At 48.3% G+C, this 26,266-nt stretch overlaps 2 protein-coding genes across 2 annotated transcripts; one reads left to right on the forward strand and one right to left on the reverse strand.

Moving 5' to 3' along the window:
• Window positions 1-3,744: 3,744 nt before the first annotated feature.
• On the forward strand, window positions 3,745-6,824 carry Spint3 (serine peptidase inhibitor, Kunitz type 3). Its single transcript, XM_057782076.1, has 2 exons — window positions 3,745-3,877; window positions 6,588-6,824. Exons 1-2 carry the CDS (start codon window positions 3,802-3,804, stop codon window positions 6,776-6,778), a joined length of 267 nt encoding a protein of 88 aa, XP_057638059.1. The 5' UTR covers window positions 3,745-3,801; the 3' UTR covers window positions 6,779-6,824.
• A 1,302-nt stretch (window positions 6,825-8,126) lies between these two features.
• Wfdc2 (WAP four-disulfide core domain 2) lies at window positions 8,127-13,330 on the reverse strand. Its single transcript, XM_057781714.1, is given in 6 exon segments — window positions 8,127-8,292; window positions 10,970-11,116; window positions 11,722-11,835; window positions 12,592-12,689; window positions 12,691-12,733; window positions 13,207-13,330. Coding segments are annotated over 5 exon segments (480 nt in total). The 5' UTR covers window positions 13,286-13,330; the 3' UTR covers window positions 8,127-8,292; window position 10,970.
• Window positions 13,331-26,266: the final 12,936 nt, after the last annotated feature.

A 26,266-nucleotide genomic window follows, 5' to 3' on the forward strand; every position in this document is an offset into this window, starting at 1 on the left:
ACTGGAGAATTCCTGGAAGTGTGTAGGCCAGCTAGACTGCTGTCCACAGCAGTGAATGTCAAGAATCCCTGTATCAAATAAGGTGGAAGGCAAGGACCAGCTCTCAAGGTTATTCTCTGACCTCCAGGTGTGTACCATGGCCTGCAGGCAGGAGCAAAGTGTGTGTGGCACACATACAATACACACATAGAAAATGAACAAATAACCCAGGAATAAAAGTGGGCACTTGAAACATGGGGTTTATAGTTGCATGAGTGTTGGAGAATAGGAGGAAGAGAGGGAAACTGAGGCATTGTTGCTTCTAGATTTGTAAGATAGGGATCATTTGATTGGAAGAATCTCTGAGTTCATAGAAGGAACCCAAGTGAAACTGGAGCTGATCCTTGTGGATGAACAAGTGGGATGTGTGTACCTGGCCTCTATCTTCTAGAACATGCTGTGGCTGGATTCAGACCTTTAAGGGTTCTAATAGTTTTTGGGTGGAAAGCCATGGCCACCTCGAGATGGTATCTAAGGGGAAAGAAAAAAGAAAAAAAAAACAGATTGGGGGGCTGGAGAGATGGCTCAGTAGTTAAGAGCACTGGCTGCTCTTCCAGAGGTCCTGAGTTCAATTCCCAGCAACCACATGGTGGCTCACAACCATCTGTGATGAGATCTGGCGCCCTCGTCCGGCTTGCGGGCATACATGGAGGCAGAATGTTGTATACATAATAAATAAATAAGTAAAAAAAAAAAACAGGTTTAGAGGATGCCAGAAGTCAGTGAAGGGACACGTAGCCTGCAGAGTCCCATTCCCGATACACAGAGAGCATGGGTTTGTTGCTGGGAGACAGTAGGTACAGAATAAGCATATTTATTCTCCCAGCCTCCCTTGCGGCCAGGAGAAAATGGACAAGCAATGCAGGTGATCCCTCAGACTCTCCCATCTCAGATACTGCTATGGTTTGACTTTTTTTTTTTAAGAGTCTCACTATGTAGCTCAAACTGGAGACAGACTGCCACACCCCACGCTAATATCATGTTCTTGGTAAGTTTTATCAAATGCAGAGCACATCCCTCTTAATTCAACACATTCATACGTTAGCCCATGCCTGATTCTTCCTACTAATTTTGCTCTGAAGACCCAGCCTTCATATCTGCCTTGCTTGTTAAATGCTATCTAGCAATTCACTGTATTTGCAATATGCCCAATTTTTCTTCCTTTTGCCACTGGTTTCCTCTTTATTGTCTATGTCAGTTAGATAGACATTTGGCCTTATTAGGTGAAATGAACACATAATTAGTGTTATTTCTAATTCAGTGCTAAAAAGACATGGAGATGTCAGAAGTATGACCACCTGGGATCTACTTGATTCAAATCTAAGGAGAATTGCCTATTTCTTTGAACCTCCTACTCAAAATAAATGCATTTCTGAACCCAGGTTGGGTGGTGGTGGCACATGCCTTTAATCCCAGTACTTAGGAGGCAGAGACAGGTGATCCCTATGAGTTGGAGGATAGCCTGATTTACAGAGCAAGTTCTAGGCCAGCCAAGGCCACACAAAAAGACCCTGCCTCAAAAAACTAAATAAATAAAAACAAATAATAAAGACAATAGTGGGGCATAGAGGCACAGGCTTTTGATCACAGTACTCAGAAGATCCCGGGCTAGCCTGGTTTACATAGTGAGACCCTACCCCAAAATAAATAAATAAATAAATACAATAACACCTATCAGCAATAACTATTATTGTATATTAAGAACTCCTAGAAGTCAACAACACACAACTAATACAGTAAGAAAGCTGGCAAAAGTTGGGGCTGAGAAAATAACTTAGGTGGTAGAGTTTCTAAGCCCCTGAGCTCAGTCCTCCATATCATAAAACAAAAGGAACAAGAAATAGAAAAATTAAGAAGGGAAGGAAAGTAAAGGAAAGGAAAATTAGTAAAGACCTTAAAAGGCATTTTTCCTGAAAGGATACACAAATTTAGAAGCTAAAGAGGGGCTCAGCAGTTAAGAGCCTGTATGCAGGACCTGAGTTTGATTCCCAGCCCCCATGTTGGAGGCTCACGACCACCTGGAACTCCAGCTCAGGAGGACCAATGCTTCTAGCTTCCACAAGCACCCATACCCACAGGAACATACCCCTCAACACATGCATACACACATAACTAAAAATAAGCCAGGAGGTGGCACACACCTTTGACCCCAGCACTTTGGAGGCAGGGGCAGGCAGATCTTTGAGCTCAAGGCCAGCCTGATCTACAGAGTGGAGTGAGTTCCAGGACAGCCAGGACTACACCGAGAAACCCTGTCAGAAAAAACAAACAAACAAACAAACAAAAAACAAGAAAGCAAAACAGAAACAAACAAAAAGAAAATAAATAAAATAATCCTTTTTTAACAAAAGGATATAATGATTTTAAAAAGCAAACTTTCATTCTTTTTCATTTTCTATTTTTTTTCTTTTAGACAGGGTTTCACATGACCCAGGCTGGCCTTGAACTCACTGTTTAGCCAAGGGTGACCTTGAACTTGTAATCCTCCTGCCTCGATTCTAAGTACTGGGATGGCAAACACAAACTACAGCTTGATTTTATACTGAACTTTTGTGATTCTTCTTAAATCCACTGAATCTGCTCCTTCTCCATCCAGATGACAGGTTCTAACTTCTGACCAAGTGTGTGTTGTTCCCATAACTCCCTGGGGCACCCAGGTGTGATGGAGGCAGCACCTGGCAGTAGGATCCACACAACGAAAGAGACCTGAGAAATGTCTCTTTAACAGTGGCACAAATCACTGGGGCCGAACAGATGAGCGACACAGCTGTGGCTCTGAAACTTAGCAGTTGAATCTTCTTGCAAAACGGAATGCTTCTGTGTATTTTCTGTTGCTATAACAAAATGCCTGAGGCTGGATGGCTTATTTTAAAAGGGGGTTTACCTAATCAAAAAAAAATTTGGAAACTGGGGGTGGAGAGGCAGACTGGAGAGGTGGCTTGGTGGTTAAGAGCACTGGCTGCTCTTCCAGAGGTCCTGAGTTCAATTCCCAGTAACCACCCATAATGAGATTTGGTGGTGCCCTCTTCTGGCCTGTAAGCAGACACACAAGCAGAACACTATACATAATAAATAGACAGACAGACAGATAATTGGAAACTGAAAGTCCAAAATGAGAGGTCCCATAGGCTTGACTTTCACCACCCCCACCCCAATCAGCTGTGTCACGGGGTGACTGGTGGCATTACGGCAGGAGTACATTTGAAAAGAAGAGACCATATGTTGAACAGGACATCAGAGAAACTCAGGCTTGTCCTTTCCGAGGATTTATTTTCCTTTTGATGACGTATGTCATGCGGAGGGGGGTCGTTCACAGTGTATAGGTGCCCACTGAGGCCACACGCATTGGATTCTCTTGGAGCCGGAGTTACAGGAAATGTGAGCGGCCCAGCTTGGATGTCAGGACCCCAAGTCAGGTCCTGTGTAAACATCAGGGACAAGCAGTGTGTGCGGTGTATTTTGTGTGGTGCCTGGAAATGCGAAGGCACACCGCTGGTAGTAACTGCGGCCCCATTCCTGTTGAAGGAGCTTCAGGACCGACATGGTAGCACATTGGCTTCGGAGTTCAGATCAGATAAGTCCTGGAGGAGAGAGAGGCTGTGCTTTGCCGGGACTCTCTGTTCCGGCAGCAGCCAGCCCTGGCGCGCGGCAGCAGTTAGGGGTTAGTGAGCAGGACACAGAGTCAGCTCCTCCTCCTAGGCTCTTCTCTCCCTGAATAAGACAGCTCCAGACTACGCCACTGCCCCGCTGCCGGCAGACACCATGCGGCTCCAGGCCTCCTTCTGGGTTTTCCTGATCCTCGCCTTCTGCCAAGAGCTTTGCTCAGAACCAAGTAAAGGTTGGTATGAAATGGGGGCCTCAGCGTAGCCCAGGAACTGAGTAGGGACCCGCAGGACAGAGTCTGTTTCTCAACCAGCAGGACAGGGAGCCAGTTCAGGTCTGGCAGACGCAGTCAGGTATTTGCTGTGTGCCAGGCACCATCCTAGGAGCTGGAGTTACAGCCACCAGCCAAAGACACTGCCTTTAAATTCTGGGGGTAGGGGGTGTGGAGGGAGGCACACAGCATATGTCATAGCATAACAGACAGTGAAGAAACCATTGGAAGAGGAAAGTTTGGGCTTGTGATGGTCAAAGCGAGATCAAGAAGGGGAGATATATGCTCAACTTTGATGTGTCCTCCTGACAGGGTCAGGCTCCTTCCTGGGCCACTGTCTCTGCTGTGGTTTGAAGTCAGCAGGTGGATGGGGGAGGGGCGTGAATGTGATATATTCAGACCTTCTTGTGAATAGGAGGATTCCCTTTACGAACATTCAGAGCTGGAATATAGCTCAGTGGGGAAACAGTTATTAGCACGTAGGAGCCCTGGGTCCCCCCGAGTCAGTAGCATCAGGGGTCAGGTGCTGGTCCTACTACCTACAAAAATCTATGCCTCAAGGGTGTTGTCTGGTCTCTCAGAATATCAGGGTTTTTTTCCTCTAGAAGATAAGAACAATGGTTGTGTCTTATTCACACATACACACACACACACACACACACAGAGAGAGAGAGAGAGAGAGAGAGAGAGAGAGAGAGAGAGAGAGAGAGAGAGAGAGAAGGGGGATCACCTCTATTACACACAAAAATAAATAAAGTGATTTCTTCTTGGTTTTAACAGAACCAGTGAAGAGGGAAAGCAGACTAGGAACATTTTAAAACAAGTGGGACTCCACCTCCTCTTGAGTCACCTGGGGTCAAGGAGGACACTATTGTGACCAGGATGTCACACACTACGCAAACATGCCAACTTGCCCCACCTCCCCAATCCATTTCCATCTTGACTGGATAACTATTTTGTTCTTGTATCTAGCACCAGTCTTACAAGGCATTGACATAGAGAACCTGAACCTCTCCCCTGCTTAGGCTGCTGCCAAATTCCACCCAAAGTGTTCATCCACCCCTTCACACTACAGTAAAGGAGACAGGTTAAGAACCTGGATCGTGCTGGCTTTATGTCTTGATTCTCCCACTTCCTGGCATTAGAACAGATGCCCCATCTCTCTGACTGTAGTTTCTTCATGTGGCATGGTAAGCCATGATAGAGTGACCAGAGAGGCAGGTTAGCTAGCGGTGGAGCTCTGGCCTGGCACACACGAGGCCCTCTGCATCTTCCACTCACCCCAAAGTTACTAGGAAGGGTAATTACAGAGACTGAGAAGACAAATCATTCTGTAAACCATTCTCCTTGGAAACCTAAAGACCTACATTTGATCTCCAACACCTACATCAAAAGAAAAGGAAAGGAGAGGGTCAGTCGCGAGGCATGCTGTGATCCCAGAGCTCGGGAGGCAGAGTGCTCACTGTCCAGCCAGCCTTGCCTATTTGGTGAACCCCAGCCTAGTGAGGAACTATGACTCAAAAAAATCCCCATAAAACAACACCTAAGTTGTCCTTTGGCCTCCACAACACATATGAACACACACACACACATGCACCCATGCACACATATACCCCCCAACACGTGAATGCACATATAAAGCAGTAATTGCAAAACACACCTCACATAGTAAAAAATACAAAGAAACTTGTAGCACGAGGAGCTCATGGTTATTGTGGCTTTGTTGGGTGTTTGCTGAGACCTCAGAGGCATCCTTGCACCAGGAACTAGGGCTACAGAGTTAGTATGCAAGGTTTGTATTGCTAGGTCTTGTTGCTTAGGAAGAAGAGGATGCTTAGGGGCAGTTCACCGTTATCCAGTGATTGGGTTTTGTTTGTTTGTTTTTTAGTTGTTGGACTTCTCAGTGCTTCTTATTGGCTGTTTTTGCTTGGTTTTGTTCCCTATTTTTGTTGCTGTATTTTGTTGAGATGGGTCTCCTTATACAGCTCTGCCTGGCCTGGAGCTCTCTATGTAGACCAGGCTGGCCTCCAACCCAGAGATCCCCCTGCCTCTGCCTCTCCTGAATGCTGGGATTAAAAGTGTGTTTCTCTCCCACCCCCAGCCCTCATTAGTTCTCTTTAACCTCCCAATTAGCCCTAAAATGTGAACATTACAGTCCAGCTTATGGTCAAGAAACTCAATGTAGAAGAGACAGGTCCTGCATATAGGGTTATCAGCTAGCAAATGACTGTGTCAGACTTGAAACCCTGCTCTCAGACTCAAGGCCCACCCTTTCCCTGCAGTCTATCCATTCTGGAACAGACTGTGATATAGAAGGCAGAAACCTGCAGGGTCTGACCACAGCAAATCAAATCTGAGGGGGTGAAGGAGATCCAGGGCTCAGCTCCTTGGCATCACAGACAACCAGCTGGAGACTTGGAGATGTGATGTCTCTACAGCCTCATGCAGTCGTGGGTGGCAGGGCTTACATCGAAATCCCAGGCAAGGGAGGTTTCACTGCTTGCAGAAGTACAAACCTTGGCTTCTGTTGAGATGGAGAAGTTCGGGTGGGAAGAGGTGGCTGTCATGAATGGTCTCAGCCCTGCACCTTGTGGCCATGGAAGCCTCAAGCAGAGGGGAGAGAAGCAAGGGGTGGTGATGGATTCGGCCCCCTTAACCACTCTTCTTCTTCAAGTATTCAGAAAGCCCATACCAGAGCTATGCAAACTTCCTATGGAAAGGGGTGAGTGTCAAGCCATGCAGCTGCGATGGCACTATAACATCAAATCTGGCAAGTGTGAGCGGTTTAGCTACGGAGGCTGTGGAGGCAACGAAAACAACTTTCTGACCAGAAATCAGTGCCGCTTAGCCTGCAGACGTTCCTGATTTATCAAGCCTGTACAACTCTCCATGAAGTCAAGTTCCCTATGGGGTCCCCTAAGGCTTTTCGTGTGTGAATAAAAAAAAAAAAATGCATTCCTCTAAATACATTTCCCTAAAGTTAATTCTATCTCAGAAACTGCACAAATGTTGGCATCCTGCTTAAAAATCTTTCCTTGTAAAATACAAGTCCATTGGGAAAATTTAGAAGTGCCACTCAAAACTTAGTATGGATTGCTGTTCCACCCACCTGATGATAAAGACTCAAAGTTGGAACTAAAAGGGCCTATACTTGGCTAAGGAAATGACCCATGATGTAAGAGATGTTTGTACCAAGCTCCACACTAAGCAGAAACAGGAAGAAATAGAAAATGAAGAGGGTAAAAAACCTGAAGATTTTAAGGCCACTTTTAATTTTAAATTTAAAATTAATTTTAAAAATAGCGAGTTTTTATCTACTGCTAAAGCCAAGTCATGTCTTTCTGTCACGTGGGAAGAGAACAGACAATCCCTGGCCCCAGGTCCTCTGGTTTTCCTTAAGCAACAATTATTACTCTCTGAAAGGAGAGGAGGAAGACGAGCCTGTCCGCTCTGTCATTTCAAGGTGAGATGAGACACAAAGCTAGGCAAGGACTTCTTTTTAAACCACACAGGTAGGGGGAGGACAGAGAGATGGCTCAGTGGGTAAGGGTGCTTGCCACCAAGCCTGACCACCTGAATACGATCCCTGGAACCCACCTGATGGAAGGAGAGAGCCAATTCCCGCAAGTTGTCTCTTTCTGAACTTGATGCTTGGCAGTTAGCTAGATTGGCTGTCCAGAAAGATCTGGGGATTAACCTGTCTCCCACCTCATCCCCACCCCAGTGGTAGGGTGAAGGCATAATGTTGCACTTGACCTTTTATAAATGGGTGCTAGGATCTGAATCCAGGCCCTCAGACTTGTGCCGTTTATTGATGGCCTGCTCAGCAGACCCCCAGACTGTCGCGAACTTCTCCGAGGACTCTGAGCGGCCAGGAAGCCTCCCTGAGCATGTCTCCCAGCATTGGCTGGCAGAGAGACACGCAACACACCCAAGGGTGAATATGAGTGATTTCCGAGGTGTTTCTCCACCCGTAAGAGGATGTGTTGGCTCCAGGATCCTTGGAGAATAAGGAACCTCACAGGATTGGTGCAAGGATTCACCAGAGAAGTGCTAGCACCCCAGAGACATACCTGAATCGTTGTTCATGACTTCAGAACTAATCTTTCCCTGGATTTTGAGCCTGGATGACCCAGTTGTCCCATACTCTTTCACCCACCTAAACCAAGTCAGGGGAAACAGGCAGAGTGGAGAGAGCAGGTGTTATGGCGTCTCCATTGCTGAAAGGGAGCTCTTTATTGGTTAGAAAAGGGAGATGCTTTTGCAGGTCCAGGAAGAAACACAAAGACCAGAGAGAAGGGAGGCCCCGGGAATGATGCCAGATGCACGGCCAGGCAGAAGCATTCTCGTCCCATTCCTCAGGCTGGTGGTGACTGCGGCTGAAGGAAGAAAACCATGACATCATCAACACTAACATCTGTCACACTAAACACAAGTGTCAGCAGTTTAAATCCTGACCTAGCTTCCTCTTTCCTCCGTCACACTGCATACACAGCGATGCACCGCCTTCTTGGGAGCTCTGCCTGCATCTTCCAGCAGGTTCTAGACCCATCTCTTGTACTTCAAGTAAAATCTGTTCCAGGACCTCCTTGGGTAAGCCATGATCCCAGTTGACCACTGTGGCCTCTCTGGAGACGCAGAAACATTTATCTCCCTCGAATCTTCCTTCTACCACCAAAACGTCCCACCATGCCTTTATTCCTTAGATCAACTTGAGCTAAACTGGCTAAATAGATGACATTTATCCCCAATCTGTAAGGAAAATAACTGTGGTCGAGGAGCAGAAGAAGCTAGGTAAAGGTCAGAGCAGAAATCTGAACCTGGTCTTCCTGCTTGCAATGCCCACCATGCAGTTGACATTCAAGGAGAACACTGGCATCATAGCATAGTTCAGGGTCCTAGGAAGACCACAGCTCCCTCCTAATCTCTGAAAAGCATACTTTGAAATAACAAGCATGAGACATTGGGCACATTCCGTGTCTCTGGCTTTGGTTATCTCTGTGTATACTAATGGATTCCCCCCCACACCCCCGAGCAATCTGTGATTGCACCCAATGGCTTGTCCAAGTTCTTGCTCATCATGGCTTCCTCTGCCTTGAACAGCATCCCACCCTGCATCTCACCAAACCATGAATCACGGCCTCATCCTTTTGTGCCACCTCAAGGTCAGCCCCTGGGAAGCGTTCTCCAGCTGCGCCTACTCCATCCTCCCTCCCTCCAGCCTGGGTGGCATTTCCTCATCTGTCTCCCACAGCAGTGGTCACTGAGTAATGCAGGCTGTGTCATCAATTCTTCCGTCTCAATCACTGCACTGCAAGCTGGAGGGAGTGGTCTCCTTTCTGTCCCAGAACCTCAAACAGGCCAACCAAGCCTCTGTCTCAGTTTCTCCCCTTTTAACACTTACTGTGTGACATGATGCTATATTGGTGTTTTGTGTTAGGTGTGTGTGTGTGTGTTCTGCATGTATCTATGTGTACCTTGTGTGTGCAATGCCCTTGGATGCCAGAAGAGGGCACCAGAGCCCCTGGAACTGGGGTTATAGCTGGTCGTCACCAGAAACCAAGTGTTCTCCGCTGAGTTACCTCTCTAGCCCCAACTGAATAGTATTTTGTTTTTAGTCACATACAAAGGGAAGTGACTCCCCAAACTTCTCCTTTCAGGGCCCGAAGCACTAAAGGTACTGAATTTAGTCCTGGCTTGCTCAGAGTGAATGCTTAACCTATTTCAGACACAACTGATAAATGCAACAGAAGTTAATGACCTCAGCGCCTTTGCCCACAAAGAGGAGCCTTTGGAGTAAACAGAGATTATCTCCTCTGTGTCCCACTCACCGTGCAGAGAAATACCTTCTCAACCCCACTGGCCATCCGTTCTTCCCTGCCCCGCCCCCAGCACTGTCCTCTCCCCTAGGACACAACCACCCCTTTCCAGTTCCTGACTTAACAAAGTTCCTGCTAAACAAAAGAGAACCTCATCACTCATCAGCAAACTCCACCATTCTTCTTTGTGAACTGGCCACCTCTGTCCCCTGCCTCCCTCCTGGTCAGGCTTATCTGCCATGTCCATTCACAGGTGAGTCTATGAATCTTTTCCTGCCCTCAGCGTTCTAGCCACATCGCAGCATAATACAGGAGGGCCCTTTCAAAATATCAGGGCAAGTCTCTTTCTGCAGACACACCTCTGGGTCGAGACAATGGCCTCTAAGGCCCTCAAATCGTCTGTCCCAGACCTTTTGGCCTTCCTTCTTATTTCTACCCAGCCTTCGGGTTCTTCCTTAAATGCCCCAGTATGTTTTTGCCTTCTGTTGGGAGCAATGAGACCCCAGATCCCGAATTTCTTGTAATCCCCCCCTGATCTGAGTGCCTACAGCTGCTCTGAGCACGAGACCTTCATGAGTTCCTGATGGCAGGAGAGTGGTTTCTGGTAGGTTTGGCTGGGGCATGGCTATCTCTATATAATCTGCCCCTGAACACAATAAAGGGGGCATTCTTGGGGAATTCAAGGATGACCCGTGTTGCTGTGTCTCTGTCTGTGTGTGTCTGTGTATTTTAACCTCCAGACCCTTCCCCAAAGCTCGCGAACCGGGTAATAGCGCACGGAGCGCAGACACGGGGGCGCAGTGCGCGGCAGCCTTCATATTGCTGCTACCTCTGCCTGGACATGCTCGTGTCCCTTCTCTGGTTTTACACCTCCTTGGTGAAATCTTCACCCACTGTCTCGTGTAAAAGTTACAGTAACGCCCCTTGTCTCTCCTCCGCCAAGAACACTTCCCTCCTGTTCTCTTTGTCCCCTGCCATGTACCTCCCTGTGACATACTACAAAATCAGCTTGTTTATCTCTTTCCTTGCACACTAGACAAGAAAACCCATCCCCCAGCCTGTGTCTGATTCATTTGTAGATGAATCACACTGTAGATGAATATTAGCTGAGATGCTGAAGGTGAATTTATGGACAGATTCATTATCACTGTGTTTTCTGAGGTCTTCCTTTGCAACTTGCTTAAGAAAGTACCCCATACTTGGGCATCTCTGAACCAGCTCTCCTGCTCCCACCTACCTCAGAGTTTGGGTGTGGCACAAGTCATCTTCCCACAGCCGTTGCGGCAGCATTTCATGTTGCCAGGACACTGGCTATCCACCTGGCACTGGTCCTCACAGATGCCGAGCTTGGGGAAGTCCACACTGGGGCAGGAGCCCTGCTTTTCTGGGTAGGCAAAGGAGTAAGGGGGTAAGAAGCTAGGGGGTCCAGGTAGACAATCAGCAAAGCGCGGTCGAACACTGCCCTGAAGTTGGATCACCTAGATCTGCCCACCTGAGTTGATTGTGGGAACCTGAGTTGCTCCCAGAGGTCCTGGACCCTGTTTCTGCTCTCAGATGGTTTTGAAATCACAGAACCTCAACCCGAGTCACACAGCTCTGCCATTTTCTACCCTTGTGACTGAGGGCCCAAATCTCCCGAGCCCCCGTCTTTAGATGTCACATGGGATCCCTGTCACTACACTGCGGGGTTCTTACAAAAGCAGTTATCGCCCACACACATCACCCTGAAAAAATCAAACTTCTTGATAACAGTAAGTAATTCCCTCCACTTTCCACCGTGCTGCTTTCTTTGCCTTGGGACTCCTAAGTATAAACACTCCCAGGGTCTGTGGCATCCCTGGGGAACATAGTAAAGGCAAAATAGGGGGTAGGGGTGGTGGCCACCATCAAGACCAGCAACTACAAACCTTTGTGTTTCCCTCTTGTCCCCACCCCCACCTCCTAGCCTCAGCTGTTCTCTCTTGGAAATGAGAAGCTTAGATTCCATACCAAGGACACCTTCGTCCATGGCCACAGCAGGTGGCGTGGTGATTTGACCTCCCTCTGATGGAAAAGTAGGGTTAACGGATGAAGAAGTATCCCAGAGCTCTTCCTCAGCCAGTCCTAAGGGTGGAGATGGTTTTAAAGATCAAGAGAGCTAGTTCCAGTACAGGAACCAAAAAACTACGGAGAAACCCTGTCTCGAAAAATAAAAATAAATAAATAAATAAAAATAAATAAATAAATAAATAAATAAATAAATAAAGATAAAGGAGGGAAAGCCAGAAAGTGTCAAAGAAAGAAACGGAACCTCTGCCAACCACAGGATGGCGGTGTGACTTTGTGCAAGAATATTTCTTTGGGCCGCTCACTTCCACAGACTAGGGTGTGGCAAAGTTCTTTCCCGCCCTCAGGGAGGAATCTGAGGAGTCTAGTCAGGCCAGATGGTGGAAGGTCCTGAGGGAGGGACTCCAGAGGCAAGAGGTCCCCAGGGCTGGGGTCCCAGGCCTGATGCCACCTAGGGATTGCCCACAGTCTCCAGCCAAGGAAGCCACTGTGCCCGGGTCCCGGAACAAAGTCTCGCTGTGCGTGCCCGGAAGCCCGTCATGCACCAGAGAATCGAGCCCAACCAGGAATGGGGGGACCTCCCCCCTGGGCCGCACCTCAGTGACGCCCTTGTCCCCCTCCCCCGCCCCAGCCCGCATCCACCCAAGGCCGGACGAGGGAGGGCATACGTGGATCGGGTTTCCACCGCTTCAACCTTCCAGGGGGTGGGGGTCCCTGGGTCCGGGGTGCCCTTCCTCCCAGCACCGTGCGCTCCCCGCCTCTCGCAGCACTTGACTGCCCCGCCTTGTCCCTGCCAGGTCGCTGAGGGGTTACCATTAGGCAGGGAACAGATAAAGCTGCAGCCGGCCTGGCAGCACTTGAGGCTGTCGAGGCACTGACTATCCGAGGAGCACTCCGCCACACACTCAGTACTCTTGGAGCTGGGGGCACACACCCGGTTTCTCTGTTCCCGCATCTGGGGATGGGGAGAGCAGAGAATTGTCCGGGAGAACCGAGTCCAGTCCACCGGGATAGTCATCCCCCTGCTCCAAGATCCTCACATTTCAACCCCACGGACTTCTGATTCTCTGGACCCAGAGGTACTCATAACACCCCAGAGGGGCCCATTCCCAGGCCAGGGGTCTCTGATACTTGGGGGCTCCTTGTTGCTTGGCTTTAGAGCCCCAGTCCCCTGGGGACTTGAGCCAGCTTCGATCATCCCGGGAGCTTCCCGCTCCACTGGGTCTCCGCCTACAGCTAAGGGGGAGCCTCCGCCCCTCTAACTTGCAGCGTTCAGGGGTCTCCCCACAGCCAGTATATTGAATCCAACGCTTCAAGAATCACTAACTGTAGGCCCCAGGGTTCCCAAAATTTAAATTTTCATTGACCTCCCCACTTTCGCCCCCCAGAGCCCCTACTTCTGGGTACCGCACTCCTGGCTGCACTTACCTGCGCCTGAGAGGGGGGTGGACAGCAGCAGCCCCAGAAGAAGGCCTGCAGCCGGCAAGCACAGGCGACAGGCAGGCATGATGCAGGTGTGAGCTGCAGCCTGGGTGGAGGGGATTTAACCGCTCGCGCCGGGGGCGGGGCCGAGCGAGGGGTGCAGGAGGCGGGTAGGAAGCACAGCGGGCAGCGCGGGCGCCCTGCCACCTCATGCCATTTCACAATCCCCCGGGATCAGGTGTCACTCTTGGCTCTGGTGGGAACCAGGAACCGAGACAGCTTCCGAGCCAGTTGTAGCCGGACATTTGTCCACTCCTCCCTCTCTTCCTACCTTTCCGAAGCCTGAGGGCAAGGCAGGGCAGCGGGAGCGGAGGGCCCAGGCCCAGGGCTCCAGGACTCATTTTTTAAAGAGTCTGGGGTCCTCCCTAGGGCGACTGGAGTCCAGGAATAAGGAAGAAAGGGCAAGCTGCAGGGAGGCAACAGATGCTGGGGATTAAGTGCTGAGACTTGGGGTCAGATGGATCAGAATGCAGAGTCCTGTTCAGGGATTAGTAGAAGGCTAGTCAATGGGCGTAGTTAACAAAGGAGCCCATCTGACCTGCAGGGAACAGGCCCACGAAGGAGAAACACCCATACAATATCCAGCCCTTTTAGACGCATTTCTGCTTCTTCCTACCACACGTTAGGGCAGAATGGGGACCTCAGTCTCATGGCATCTTTTTCTCTTACGACTAGTGAGTTATTACTGTCAACTGCCTATGACACACAGGCCGAACATTCAGAGATTTGACCCCAACCTAAGTCCCCAACCAAAGCCATTCAGGCAAGATTTTGAATAGACATCTCTTCCTCCAGGCTATGTTTCCTCCCTTCCATTATAAGCATTTGCTGGGTGCCTACTGTATGACACATTCAGAGGGAGTACTGACCATGTGGATGCAGATGACAGGCAAATCTTAACTGTGCCAACTGGGCATGTACAGGAACGGAGATTCCCTAAGACCCTCTCCGGGATCTGAATGTGTCTCCATAAGAAATTCCTCCCCCTGCCTGGCCTTCCTTTGTTGCTGAGAGCATCACTTTGGAGATTACTCCCTTCTTCTCCTGGCCTCTGCAGGAAACAAATGGCTCTCCTATCTTTTATGTGTCCGCTGGATTTACTTTAGCTCTGCACCCCCCGAGGTGTGAACCACCGTATTCAGTTACCATCACCAAAACCCAAAACGGGGCTGCCCAGCACTGGTCTTGGGGTGGCAGAGACTAGGTTTGACGCCCACTGCTACCACTTCCCATTGGAAGGACCTTGGGTGAAACATTTTCCTCTTCTGAAGAGCCATTTTGTCATCTGTGAAAATGATGATTGGGGACTAGGATTGTACCTCAGTGGATACAGCTCTTGCCTAGAATGTGTGAGGCCCCTAGGTTCAATCCTGAGGACTACAAACAGGGAGAGAAAAGGAACAATGATTAAAGTCACATTCGATGAGAACAAGAATGCCATGGACCAACCCTGGAACAAACATGGCGTCCATACATTGACATAAGAACCCTGGGGCTGGGCATATGACCGCTACATACACAGCCATGAATATCCCACAGATGATAAGTGCCCACTGTTAGGAAGGAGCTTGCTGAGTACATGCTACCCTTTATGATCCTGGCTCCCATGTCCTTGGATTCAACCAACCTCTGATGGAAAATTCTTGGTGCCAAAACTGTTCCTGAACTGAGTGTGTGTTGATCGTTGTTTCTTGTCATTTTTCCCTAAATAATACGGTTTACAGTAACTCACGTGGCGGTGACTTTAATACGCCAGAATATACATGTGTTCTAGGCAAGCACCACACTGGGTTTTTATTTAATACTTTTATTTTTCTAAAAGTACAGCCCATCGAACCTGTCCACACATCCTTGCCAGAGGCTGGGTCTTCTCTACACTTTGGGTTTCTGGTGTAAGTTACTGGGGTTCAGTGTCTTGAAGTGGTTTGGTAAGTCCTTTACTAAGAAGCTCTGAAGATCTTGCCCAGGGAACCCCAAATCTCATCCTCTCAGAGGTCACAGTGGGGTGATAGGCTTCTAGTCGGGGCCTTCTGACAGTTCTGCCATGCTAGGCTGGGTTTCTGAACACATACAGATTTAGACTCAGGCTTCTTGGTAGCTTTGCCCCAGTATGTGTTTCTTTCTTGGTCAGCTCTCTGGCATCTTCCTCTTGCCATCCTCGGGCAGCATGACAACTCTCTGAGAACACTGGAACCCACTACAGCCCCACTAGGAGGTGGTAAGAGCCAGAGATGGCATGTGACTCTAAGGGCACAGTGTCGTGCAGATATAACAGACATGTGTATCGTACGTTACACATATAAACTCTCACTCTCTGGCAGCACAAACAAGATCTGCACAGGTTCAAACCAGACAAAATCCCTGTGCTGAGAAGGGAAGTGGGCATCAAGGCCCACCCCAAACAAAGAAGTTATTTGAAATTGATATCTTCTGGGAAAGGTAAATTCTCTCTGATGGAGTTGTCGTGGGGCACATCAGCCACACTCCCAGCAGACCCCTGCCAGGAGAACCATCTAACATAAAATGGACTTCATTTTTGTTTTGTTTTGTTATTTCTTTTTCTTACTGGATTTTTTATTTGATTTTCAGTTTGGGGGAGAGAAAGAACACAAAGTTGAGTAGGGAGGGAGGATGGGGGAGGAAAAGAATGTCATAAAAATATATGCTATTTCTTTAAAATTTAATAAAGAATTAAAACAAATATTGCTGAGGGAAATGTCAGGATGGGGGAGTCACTGCTTTGTGCAGGGGACTTGTGTGGGTTCGGGTGTTTATGGGAGACGTAGAGATACTTAAGACCAGCTGTGTATATCAAACTCCAGAATTCAGAGCGGCAAATGCCAAAACAATGACCAAGTTACACAAGAAGTACCTGCAAGCATGCTTCTAGCTCCAGCTATCCAAGATTCTCTAAGGCCCAGGGGGATTTTTCTGCCGTGGGGGAGAGGTATCTGCAACAACGAAAACTAAGTCAGCTGGGGAGGGTTCAGTCATACAGACGCGTCCAGCTGCTGAGTTGGTGAAGGATATTGATAAAAGCCGCTGAAACCATCTCCTCCAGCTTTGCAGGCTGGGGACTGGAGACATGCCGTTGTTGGGAGGGGCTGGGGCTATTTACTCTGAGCTCAGAGAAAGTCAACAGCAAGAAAGGTGAGAGCTAGGTGGGGTCACAGCCCTGGACAGGCTCCTGAAACCCAGCGCACACAGAAGACACTTTGGGGAGCAGCTGGTTTAGCCTGGAGACCAGATGGCTACTGGACATTTATCCTTGGGCACTGCTGCACTCAGCTGTCTTCCAGAACTTACCTAGCGTTCTTGGACAGAGCATGGTCAGGTCCCAAGCCCTCCCAGGCTGTCATGGGCTCTCTTGTTGATAGGCACTCTCTTCTGGAATATGGATTAGTGTGAGGCTAGGGGAGTCGGGGGCTGGTAGAAGATAGGGAGAAAGTTCCCAAGGTCAGTGATGTCAGATGCTCAGCTTTATTTTGGTGCTTGGCTCTGAGCTAAGACGTCCTGTAGTTTCTCTTCTGTATAAGTAAGAGAAGAACAGAGGCTTTCGGACCAAAAACGCCAAGTGAGGTGCGAATAGCTTCTGGGCTAAGACTCAGAGCAGAGCTTCACCTTGAGGGCCTGTGATGTTTCCCACAAAATGGCCATCGCTGTAGCATCTTGCAGGATTGTTAAAAAGAAGAGCAAAATCGGGGGTGTCCGATCCAGCTGGAGCCAGTCTATTATTAGCTCACACGGTACATTTCTAAATTCTGAGTCTGTTGCCAATGTTTAAAAGCGGAGAATTTCACATAAAAGAAATAACCTTTTCAATTCTCTTAGAAATAGTACAGGATCTGGCAGCAAGCCCTCAAACCCATAAAGCAATCATCAGCTAGAAAGTAGCTCTTCAAAACCGGGTTTGCACCACCGTCACCTGAAGGGCTCCTCGCAATGTAGCTGGTGGAGAACTAGGGCTGTGGCTCAGTTAGTAGAGTGCTTGCCTAACGCACAGAAAGCTCTGGGTTCAATCCCCATTGCTGCTCAGACTGGGCATGGTGGCTCTTGCCTGCCTGAGGATCAGACTTTTTAAGTTTAAAGCCAACCTGGGCTCTGGGAGAGCAACCCCAGAATGGGTCTGGGTGTAACCTGAGAGTGTACACTCGTGAGGGCGCCACAACATAGGGCTAAGCTGGTATGCTTTCTGTTTATGAGAGAGCTCTCACCTTGTTGTCCCGTGTGCCCCAGTGCCCATTGCTCCCCTCCTAGCAACGACCTAAGCACATTCAAATCTGTGGCCTGTGGGGTAGGCGTGCCCTAGAGCTCACTGGAAAGCAGCTTGTATCTACTTAGCAAGATGGGTTGAGAAGCCTCACTCCCATTTTGCAGATGAGAAAACTGTGGTTCAGTGAGGCAGAAGTGACTTGCTAAGGGGAACCCAGGCCATCAATTGCTCCTGTGGCTTCCGTTATTTCAATATTATACCCACCCACCCCATTCCGCACATATTCCTAAATTTAAAAAAAAAAATTCCATGTCATTGTGGAGCATGCCTTTAATCCCAGAATTTAGAAAGCAGAGGCAGGCAAATCTCTGTTGAGTTTGAAGTCTACCTGCTCTGCACAGTGAAATTCCAGGCAAGTCAGGGCTATACAGTGAAAGAAAGAAGGAGAAGGAAGAGGTGATGGAGGGGGGAGTAGGGGGAAGGAAAAGTAGAGAGAAAAGGAGGAAGAAGTAGAAGAAGAAGAAAAATTAATTAGTCGGTTAATCGGGCTTCTGAGAAGGCTCAGAGGGTAAAAGCACTTGCCCTGTAAGCTGGACAACCCAGATCAGGTTCCAGAGCGAGAAAGAGCGAGAACCAACCACGTAAAGTAGTCCCCTGACCCGGCCGCGACACATGCCCGTACACAGCCCTGTCACTAAGCCCCACTCATACACAAATAAATAAAATCTTTAAAAAAAAATAGATGATGCATTAAAAATTTTGGGCATGGCTCCATGAGTGTGAAATATATTTGTAAGAGATATATAAATAGAGCAGAGAAGAAAGGAGGGATTTACAATGGGAGGGGCTGGTAGCCACCTGCAGACATGCCCACTCTAAAAAGACTGCAAACAAGTTTATGTGAAGATTTAAGGAGCTCCCAGAGCAAACAGGCTGCCTTGACTGCACATTGGGACTTTCCTCCTGACCTTTCAGACTCTGATAAATTTTCTTTCGTTTTATGGAAACCTCTTTTACTGGGCATATTGGCTAGTTTGTTGGGTGTCTATCCTCTTTCTGATAAAGCAGCCTGATTTTGGTTCGGGGTACTCTTCCTATAGCAGGCAGAATTGTCAAGCAAAGTGCCTTCTCTACCCCAGACAGACAGTAGCCAATCAGATCCTCCCAGAAGACTTCAGTCTGATGAACAAAGGACAGCAGAAGATGGAGCTCCCCCACAGGTGTCTTGGGAAAGTCTCAGGTCTTCCTGGTTTCCTTTCCTTTCCAAGGTGGGTGCTTTTCACTCTTCTCTTCAGTTCTGTGGACTCAGTCACGGCAGCTAGTGTTATGTGAGCTCATAGAACCCATCCCGGATTCTATTAGGAATGGAGAATGTGTCCATTGCATCATTATACCTCTTCCTATGTTTCCCAGTCATCACCCAAACTCAGACTCTGCAAAAAATAAGATTTTTCTGTGGCCTTAGGAATTGCAATTCAGGGAATGCGGATCTAGAGATCTCTGAGTCACTGTTCAAAGGAAGAGGGGGGAGGGGGCTTGACTGGGGAAGAAGAACAAAGACTCAGAGGTTCCTTTGTAGGGAAACTTTGAGACTGCAGGATGATAAGGACCAAGTCGCTCATGGGAGACAGAGAAAAGAGTGTACCTGCTTAGTCAGGGTATGTGGAAAAGAAGAGCCCAGCCATATCTTGATGCCTATCTTGAGGAGCCTCTGGCCTAGAGGCGATCATGAAGCCTGGGTGGCAGCAAACAAAGGGAGGAGGTCAACATTCTCAGTCCTTGTGGCTGTTGGAAAGCGTACATGCAGGCAGTGTTTGCACAGGACCTTGGAACTGGTGCAGAGAGCACCCTGCAGCCTCTCTCAGACGCATTCCCTTTCATTTCACACCTCTGCTGCCCACGATGGCTGGACTTGCTGTCCGTTGTTGGCAACTAATGACGTCTGGCACTCTATACCAGGGTCCACACCGAGTGCCTCATTTGTTTCTACAGCTACTGGCTTTTTCTCAGTCTCCCTCCCTCTTAGGCTCACAGATAGAGCCCTCAGAGCATAAATGCAATAATGCTGCTCAAAATAAATCCTTTCTACAAAAATATAATTTGTTCACAAGAAGCACAGCATCTGGGGCTGGAGAGATTGCTCAGAGGTTAAGAGCACTGGCTGCTCTTCCAGAGGTCCTGAGTTTAATTCCCAGCAACCACATGGTGGCTCACAACCGTCTATGATGAAACCTGGTGCCCTATTCTGGCCTGCAGGCATACATGCAGGCGGAATGTTGTATACACAATAAATAAATCTTTTTTTAAAAAAGAAGAAGAAGCACAGCATCTCTATTTGAAGTCGTTTGACTTCTCTGTCTGCATCTCCTGGACTTTTAAAGACATGACTTTAACCAACACTTGGGAGACTGAGGCAGGAGGATCTCCGTGAGTTCAAGGCCTGCCTGGCCTATAGAGCTAGTTCCAGGACAGTCAGAGTTACACAGAGGAAGAAGAAGAAGAAGAAGAAGAAGAAGAAGAAGAAGAAGAAGAAGAAGAAGAAGAAGAAGAAGAAGAAGAAGAAGAAGAAGAAGAAGAGCAACAACAATTTCAACAAACAACCAAAATAAACCAAAAGCGACTCTGAAACCTCTTTTTCACAGGTCAGGGTCTGAATTGTGGTCTTGAGTTTGAATCCTGCATTACTCTACTTGTTTTGACAAAATGCCCAACCATAGCAACTCAAGGAAAAGAGAGTGGATTTGGGCTCAAAGTCGATGGTTACAGCCTTCACGGAGGGCAAGGCACGGTGGTGGGAGCAAGAAGCCTCTGGGCACTCGGCCTCCTCTTCCGGGAAGCGCGTGTGACAGATGCTGCAGCTACAGCCCACTTTCTCTTTTATGCTCAGCCCAGGACCTCTCCATGAAATGACTCCACCCACATTTGCCATCAGTCTTCCTAATCTCACCAATCTAGAAACTCCCTCACAGACTCACCAAGAGGTTTGTTTCCTAGGTGATGAAACCACCCAGCTGATACCCAGCCTTAACCATCATAGATGTCAGTTCCGCCATCACTGGCTGTGCCACCTTAGAAAAGTTAGTCACCCTCAGAGCCCCACCTTGCTCGACTCTCACACGGGGACAAAACTCCCCAGACTTTTGGAGTTTGGTACCAAGTACAAACCCAACAAGTGGCAGCAGGACTTTGTCCCTCTCCTTGCCTTGAAGATTCTCATTGACTCAGGGACTCTCACCGTGCTTCAGGACAGGAGACTTGCTGTTGCTGTTTGTCGTTGGTGACCTCCTGCAGCAGGCTTTTTCTTTTGGTCAGCCAACTAGCTCCCAAATCATGGCAAGGAGACTTATTATTAGTTTTTGAATATTTGGCCTAGTTTAGGCTCATTTCTGGCTAGCTCTTTTAAATTAACCTGTTTCTCTCTATCTACCTTTTGCCTTGGGACCTTTTTTATCTTTTATTTCTTCTTTCTGCATATTTTTCTTTACCTGCTTCTTGAGTCTGGCTGGCATCCTCCTCTCATTCTTCCTCCTGAAGCCTAGATTTCTCCTCCTATTTATTATCTCTGCCCACCAGCTCCGCCTATCCTATCTCTGCCTTGCTATTGGCCATTCATCTTTTTATTAGACCAATCAGGTGCCTTAGGCAGACAAGGTGAAACAAATGCAGCAAATCTTTTTCAAAAAATATTTATTTATAGCCGGGCGGTGGTAGCACACGCCTTTAATCCCAGCACTTGGGAGGCAGAGGCAGGTGGATCTCTGTGAGTTCGAGACCAGCCTGATCTACAAGAGCTAGTTCCAGGACAGGGTCCAAAACCACAGAGAAACCCTGTCTCGAAAAACCAAAAACAAAAAAAAAATTATTTATTATGCATACAATATTCTGTCTGTGTGTATGCCTGCAGGCCAGAAGAGGGCACCAGACCCCATTACAGATGGTTGTGAGCCACCATGTGGTTGCTGGAAATTGAACTCAGAACCTTTGGAAGAGCAGGCAATGCTCTTAACCTCTGAGCCATCTCTCCAGCCCCCATCACATCTTTACATAATTAAATAAATGCAACATAAACAATGTGATATGCCTTTACACGAACGGTTATCAAAATATTAAAATATTCTGCAGCATAAACAAATGTAACGCATCTTTGCCCAGTTAAAATAATATTCTACAACAATGTCCAGAAACCCTGTCACCTTCCCTGGGTCTGTTATCTCACAAGTAATAAAACTATAACACCCTTCCTAGAGGCATTTTTGTTTGTTTGCTTGTTTTATTTTTATGTGTATTAGTGTTTTAGCTGCATATATGTCTGTCTACCACGTATGTGCCAGGTGCCCAAGAAGGCCAGGAGAGGGTTCAGATCCTCTGTGATTGGAGTTATGGATGGTTGTGAACCACCATGTGGATCCTGGGAATCAAACCTGGGTCGTTTGGAAGAACAGTCAGTGCTCTTAATTGCTGAGCCTTCTCTCCTGCCTCTGGAGGTCCCTCTGAAGAGTAGCTTGTAACTATAGCTGTGAAGCACCATCAGTGTGCCAGGCACATGGTGAGTGTAGTCTGCATCACTTTGATCTCCGCCCCTCTTCTGAGTCCATGAAACTCCTTCTCTGTCTCTCTCTTTACCAATTGCTATCTGTTGCCCAAAGTCTCGTGTGTTGAAAGTTTGTCCCCCAAAGGTGGCATTCATTGAGAAGTGACGGGATCATGACGTCATCGGGGTGGTTTCCTAGCTCTGCGGCCTTTTAGGAAGTGGGGCATTGCTGGAGGAAGCAGGTCCCAGGGAGCGGGCATTAGAATGGCATATCTTGTTCCTGAATGCCCCTACCCCTCTCTTTACTTCCCAGCTGCCTGGGGTGAGCAGCTTTAATCCACCTCAGCTTTTCACCAGGACCTTCTGCTTCACCACAGGCCCAGAAATAATGAAGCCACCTCTGAAACTATGAGCCACAACACTTTTGTTTCTCTCGGGTATTTTCTCACAGTTGTGGGAAGTTGAGCAGTGATAGCTCATGCAATCACCTCCAGGTGAGGTGGCCACAATCCCTGCAGCTCTGTTGAGTCTCCCTTCTAGTCTTCCTTCTACTCCCTCCGCACCCCTCTTCTTATCATTCCTGCTATGTCCTCTGCCATGCAGGCTGTTTTTACCCCTCTGATGATAACCTGCCCCTGTGCCCTCCTTACTCCATGCCATCGTACGCCCACTGTCAGCCCCAAATAAACATTATCCAAAATCACATTATTTTTGTCTTTTTTATTTTTATGTATGTATGTGATATGTATATGTGATATGTGTGCATTCATTTTTGCTTGTGTGTTAGGTGTGTGGGATGGACATGTGTGTGCATGCATGTGTGTGTAAATCATCCTCGGTCTCTCTTCTACTTTATCCAGTGAGGCAGGGTCTCTTAATTAGATCTGGAGTTCACAAGGACAGCGAGGCATCCTAGCCAGCTCGACTGGGGATCCCCTGTCTCTGCCTTTGTAGGCTGGAATTACAGGCAGATCCTCCTGTCCACCTGACATTCCTGTGTGTTCTAGGGAATCCAAACCCTCATCCTTAGTCTAGCGGGGCAAGTGCTGTAACCACTGCGCCATCTCCCCAATCCTCTGAGCCACGTTCTTGGTTCCTACCACTTTAACCTGCCTGTTTTCTCAGTAAGCGACTCTGTTTCCCCGGGCATTCAGGTCAAAGGCCCGATGGCCACTCTCAGTGGTTACCAGACCAGTTCAGATTCTCCTGCAGATCTCAAGGTAGAAATGACAGAGAACTGAGCAACCGCTTCTCCTTTAGAACAGAAGATGTGAGTTTCCGAGATTCACGGAACACGGGTCCCATTAAATGTTCCTCTCTGTCTGCTAACCCATCACAGGCCACTGGCTCTGGCTTCAGATAAATAAAATGTCCAGAATTCATCTCTTACCATTTCTACCTCCCTATCTGGTACTGTCACACTGCGTGCACAGGCCTGCTCCACTGTGATGGTTTGGATGAGAAATCTGGACTCGTGTATCTGAGCACACGTTTAGGAGTCAGAGCCTTGCTGGGGGAAGTACGTCATCTGGGATTGGGGTTTGAGGTTTTATAGCATTGTCTGCTTTCTGTCTCTGTACCCCATGAGAGGGCAAAAATGTGACCAGGTAGCCTTCTGCTGCCATACTTTCCCTGTCTGTTCTCAGGCCTGTCCCATCTCCTGTACCCCCACTGCACCCACCCATATTCACATGCACGCACGGAGACACACACACATGCATGACTCTATCCCTCTGGAACTGCGAACCCAAACAACCCTTTCTTCCTTAAGTTGCCTTGGTCGGCATGTTTTATCACAGCAACCAGAAAGTAACTAGTGCCCCCACTCTCCATCTGTGCCGCCTTTCTCCGCAGGCACGCACACAGCCAGAGGAATCTTTCTAGACACACACCTCGGCTCACACACCCCAGCGGCTCCCACCAGTAAAAGCCAAAGCCTACGGTGGCCATCCCACAAGCCTCTGGCCTCAGCTGCTGCTGTTTCTCCTCCCGGAACTGTCTAGCAGGGCTGGGCAACCCTGCCAGCTCACTCCTGCCTCAGTGCTTCTGGACTTCTTGGTTTCCTTCTTCCCAAAGCTTCGGCCCCTCCTCCACCTCAGAAACTGTCAATACTTGTTCAGTGAAACACTTTTTGATGGTTCAGTTTAAAATTACAGCTTCCCCTGCTTTTCGGTCTATATTCTTCTGGTTCTCCCCCTTAGCTCTTCTTACCGAATGAGGAGACAGGAGCACTCTGCGTGCTTGTTTATTTGGTCTATGGAGTCAAGAGTTCGTCTTGTTGATAGCTATATTCTAGGTCCTAGGGAAAAAGAAAGAAAGGAAGAAAAGAAGGAAGGAAGGAAGGGAGGGAGGGAGGGAGGGAGAGAGGGAGGGAGGGAGGGAGGGAGGGAGAGGAAAGGAAAAGAAAAGAAAGGAGAGGAAAGAAAAGGAGAGGGGAGGGAAGGGAAGGGAAGGGAGGGGAGGGGAGGGGAGGGGAAGGGAAGGGAAGAGAAGAGAAGTAGGGACAGGAGGATCAGAAATTCAAGATCATCCTCAGCTGCATAGAGAGGCCAACCGGGGCAAGGTGAAGCTGCACGAGACCCTGTCTCAAAGAAACCAAAAGAAAAGATCAAAAGGGAGAGGAGAGGAAAAAGCAAAGAGCAGGGATAGGACTTGGTGACAGCGGAGAGTGATGTGGACAGTGAAAGGTGACCTCCCATCAGGACACTGCAGTGGCCTCCATTCTCTGAGTGTTCTCCATAGCCGGGGGCCATCGCCAGTTACAGCATTTCGCCTCGCAAATCTGCCAGTGGCTGCTATCACCTGTAGAATAAAGGTCCTATATCCTAACAGGAGCTCCCAAATTCCACATTGCTGGGTTCCTGTTTCCTTCTAAACTTCTGTTTCCTGCCTTCTCTGTCTCCAGCTCTTCGGGTCTGCACGCCCCTCTTCGGCATTCCCCCAGGGTCTCTGCCTGGACCTCTTTCTTACCAGAAAACAAGCTTTCGTCTCCCTGTGTTCTAACATCGTTTCCTCTAGAGAGGGGTTCTCAACCCCCCTAATGCTGTGACCCTTTAACACGGTTCCTCACGTTGTGACCCACAACCATAAAATTATTTTTGTTGCTACTTCATAACTGTCATTTTGCTACTGCTATGAATCATAATGTAAATACCTGCTGTGCAGGATATCTGATATGTGACCCTGTGAAAGGGTCATTTGATCCCAAAGGGGTCACAAACCATGGGCTGAGAACTGTTAGGACTTTTTCCTAACATGAGCTCTCTGTCAATGCAAAAATCCCAATCAAGCCAAATCACAACAAGCCCAATTTAAAAAATATCCAGGTTTAATGGGATTCCTGCATTCTCGGGTGGCCCCGAGGGGGAACTGGGAGGCCATGAAAACAACCACCAGAGGGAGAGAAAAGAGACCACGTGTTTCTCCTTTGGGAGCTCACTTAAATACGCTGTGGGAGTGATCCTGACCCGCCCAGGGAGGGGTCAGGACCTGGCATGCTGGGATTTGGAGTCCAGACCAATACAACTCTCAGGCCTGGGGGCCAGGATGGATGTGAGGGGCTGGGGGCTACACTCCCAACTTAACAAGTACCACTGCTCTGGAGGCCTTGGCTAAGGGCTGCATGGGAAACAGCACCCACTCCCCCCTCAGCTTTTCCTCCCTCTGTGGCAGTCACCACCAGTGACCACAGTGCGCATTTATGGATTCACCTGTGAGTCAACTCTCCCTTGCACGATCTTGGCTGTAGGTAGTCAGGAATGTTTACGGTTCTCTGTCATCTCCTGAAGACCTGTGTCAGGTACATTCTGGTCATAACCAGTTGAGCAATATTTGTAGAATGACTGAATGGAATAACTCATTCTAAAAGCAGCTCTCATTGTGTCCAGTTCCTGCTCCGGCTACCACATTTTACAGATTCTCTCTCTTAACCTTTAGAAAAATTCCTGCAGGTGACTGTTCTTGTCTGCTCTGTGGAGTGAGGACAAGGAAGAAATTCAGAGGAGCAGAAAGGTTACATCCATCTTCCAGGGCCCAGCTCCTGAAGGTAACAGGATAAAAACCTTAGCTCTGGTATCCATAAGACTCTATAGTGGCTTAGTCTGCTTAGTCTTAGTCTGCTTAGTTTACGGTTGCCCAGCCTTGGCAGAGGTAAGACTTCTCTAGTGGCTTGGCTGCTTTGCTTTTTGGGTTTTTGGATTGAACCCCAATTTCTTTCTCTGGGTTTTTATTATTTGGCACCCAACATTTAGGGTGCCAAAATT

The sequence above is a fragment of the Chionomys nivalis genome, chromosome 9 (genome assembly GCF_950005125.1).
Source record: "Chionomys nivalis chromosome 9, mChiNiv1.1, whole genome shotgun sequence".
In the NCBI taxonomy this organism is placed as follows: Eukaryota; Metazoa; Chordata; class Mammalia; order Rodentia; family Cricetidae; genus Chionomys; species Chionomys nivalis.

Bases quoted from the DNA above. Each gene is read 5' to 3' on its own strand.
- Spint3 (XM_057782076.1), top strand. From the start codon at position 3,802: ATGCGGCTCCAGGCCTCCTTCTGGGTTTTCCTGATCCTCGCCTTCTGC. The intron at 3,878-6,587 runs GTTGGTATGAAA...TTCTTCTTCAAG, and splicing joins TTGCTCAGAACCAAGTAAAG to TATTCAGAAAGCCCATACCA.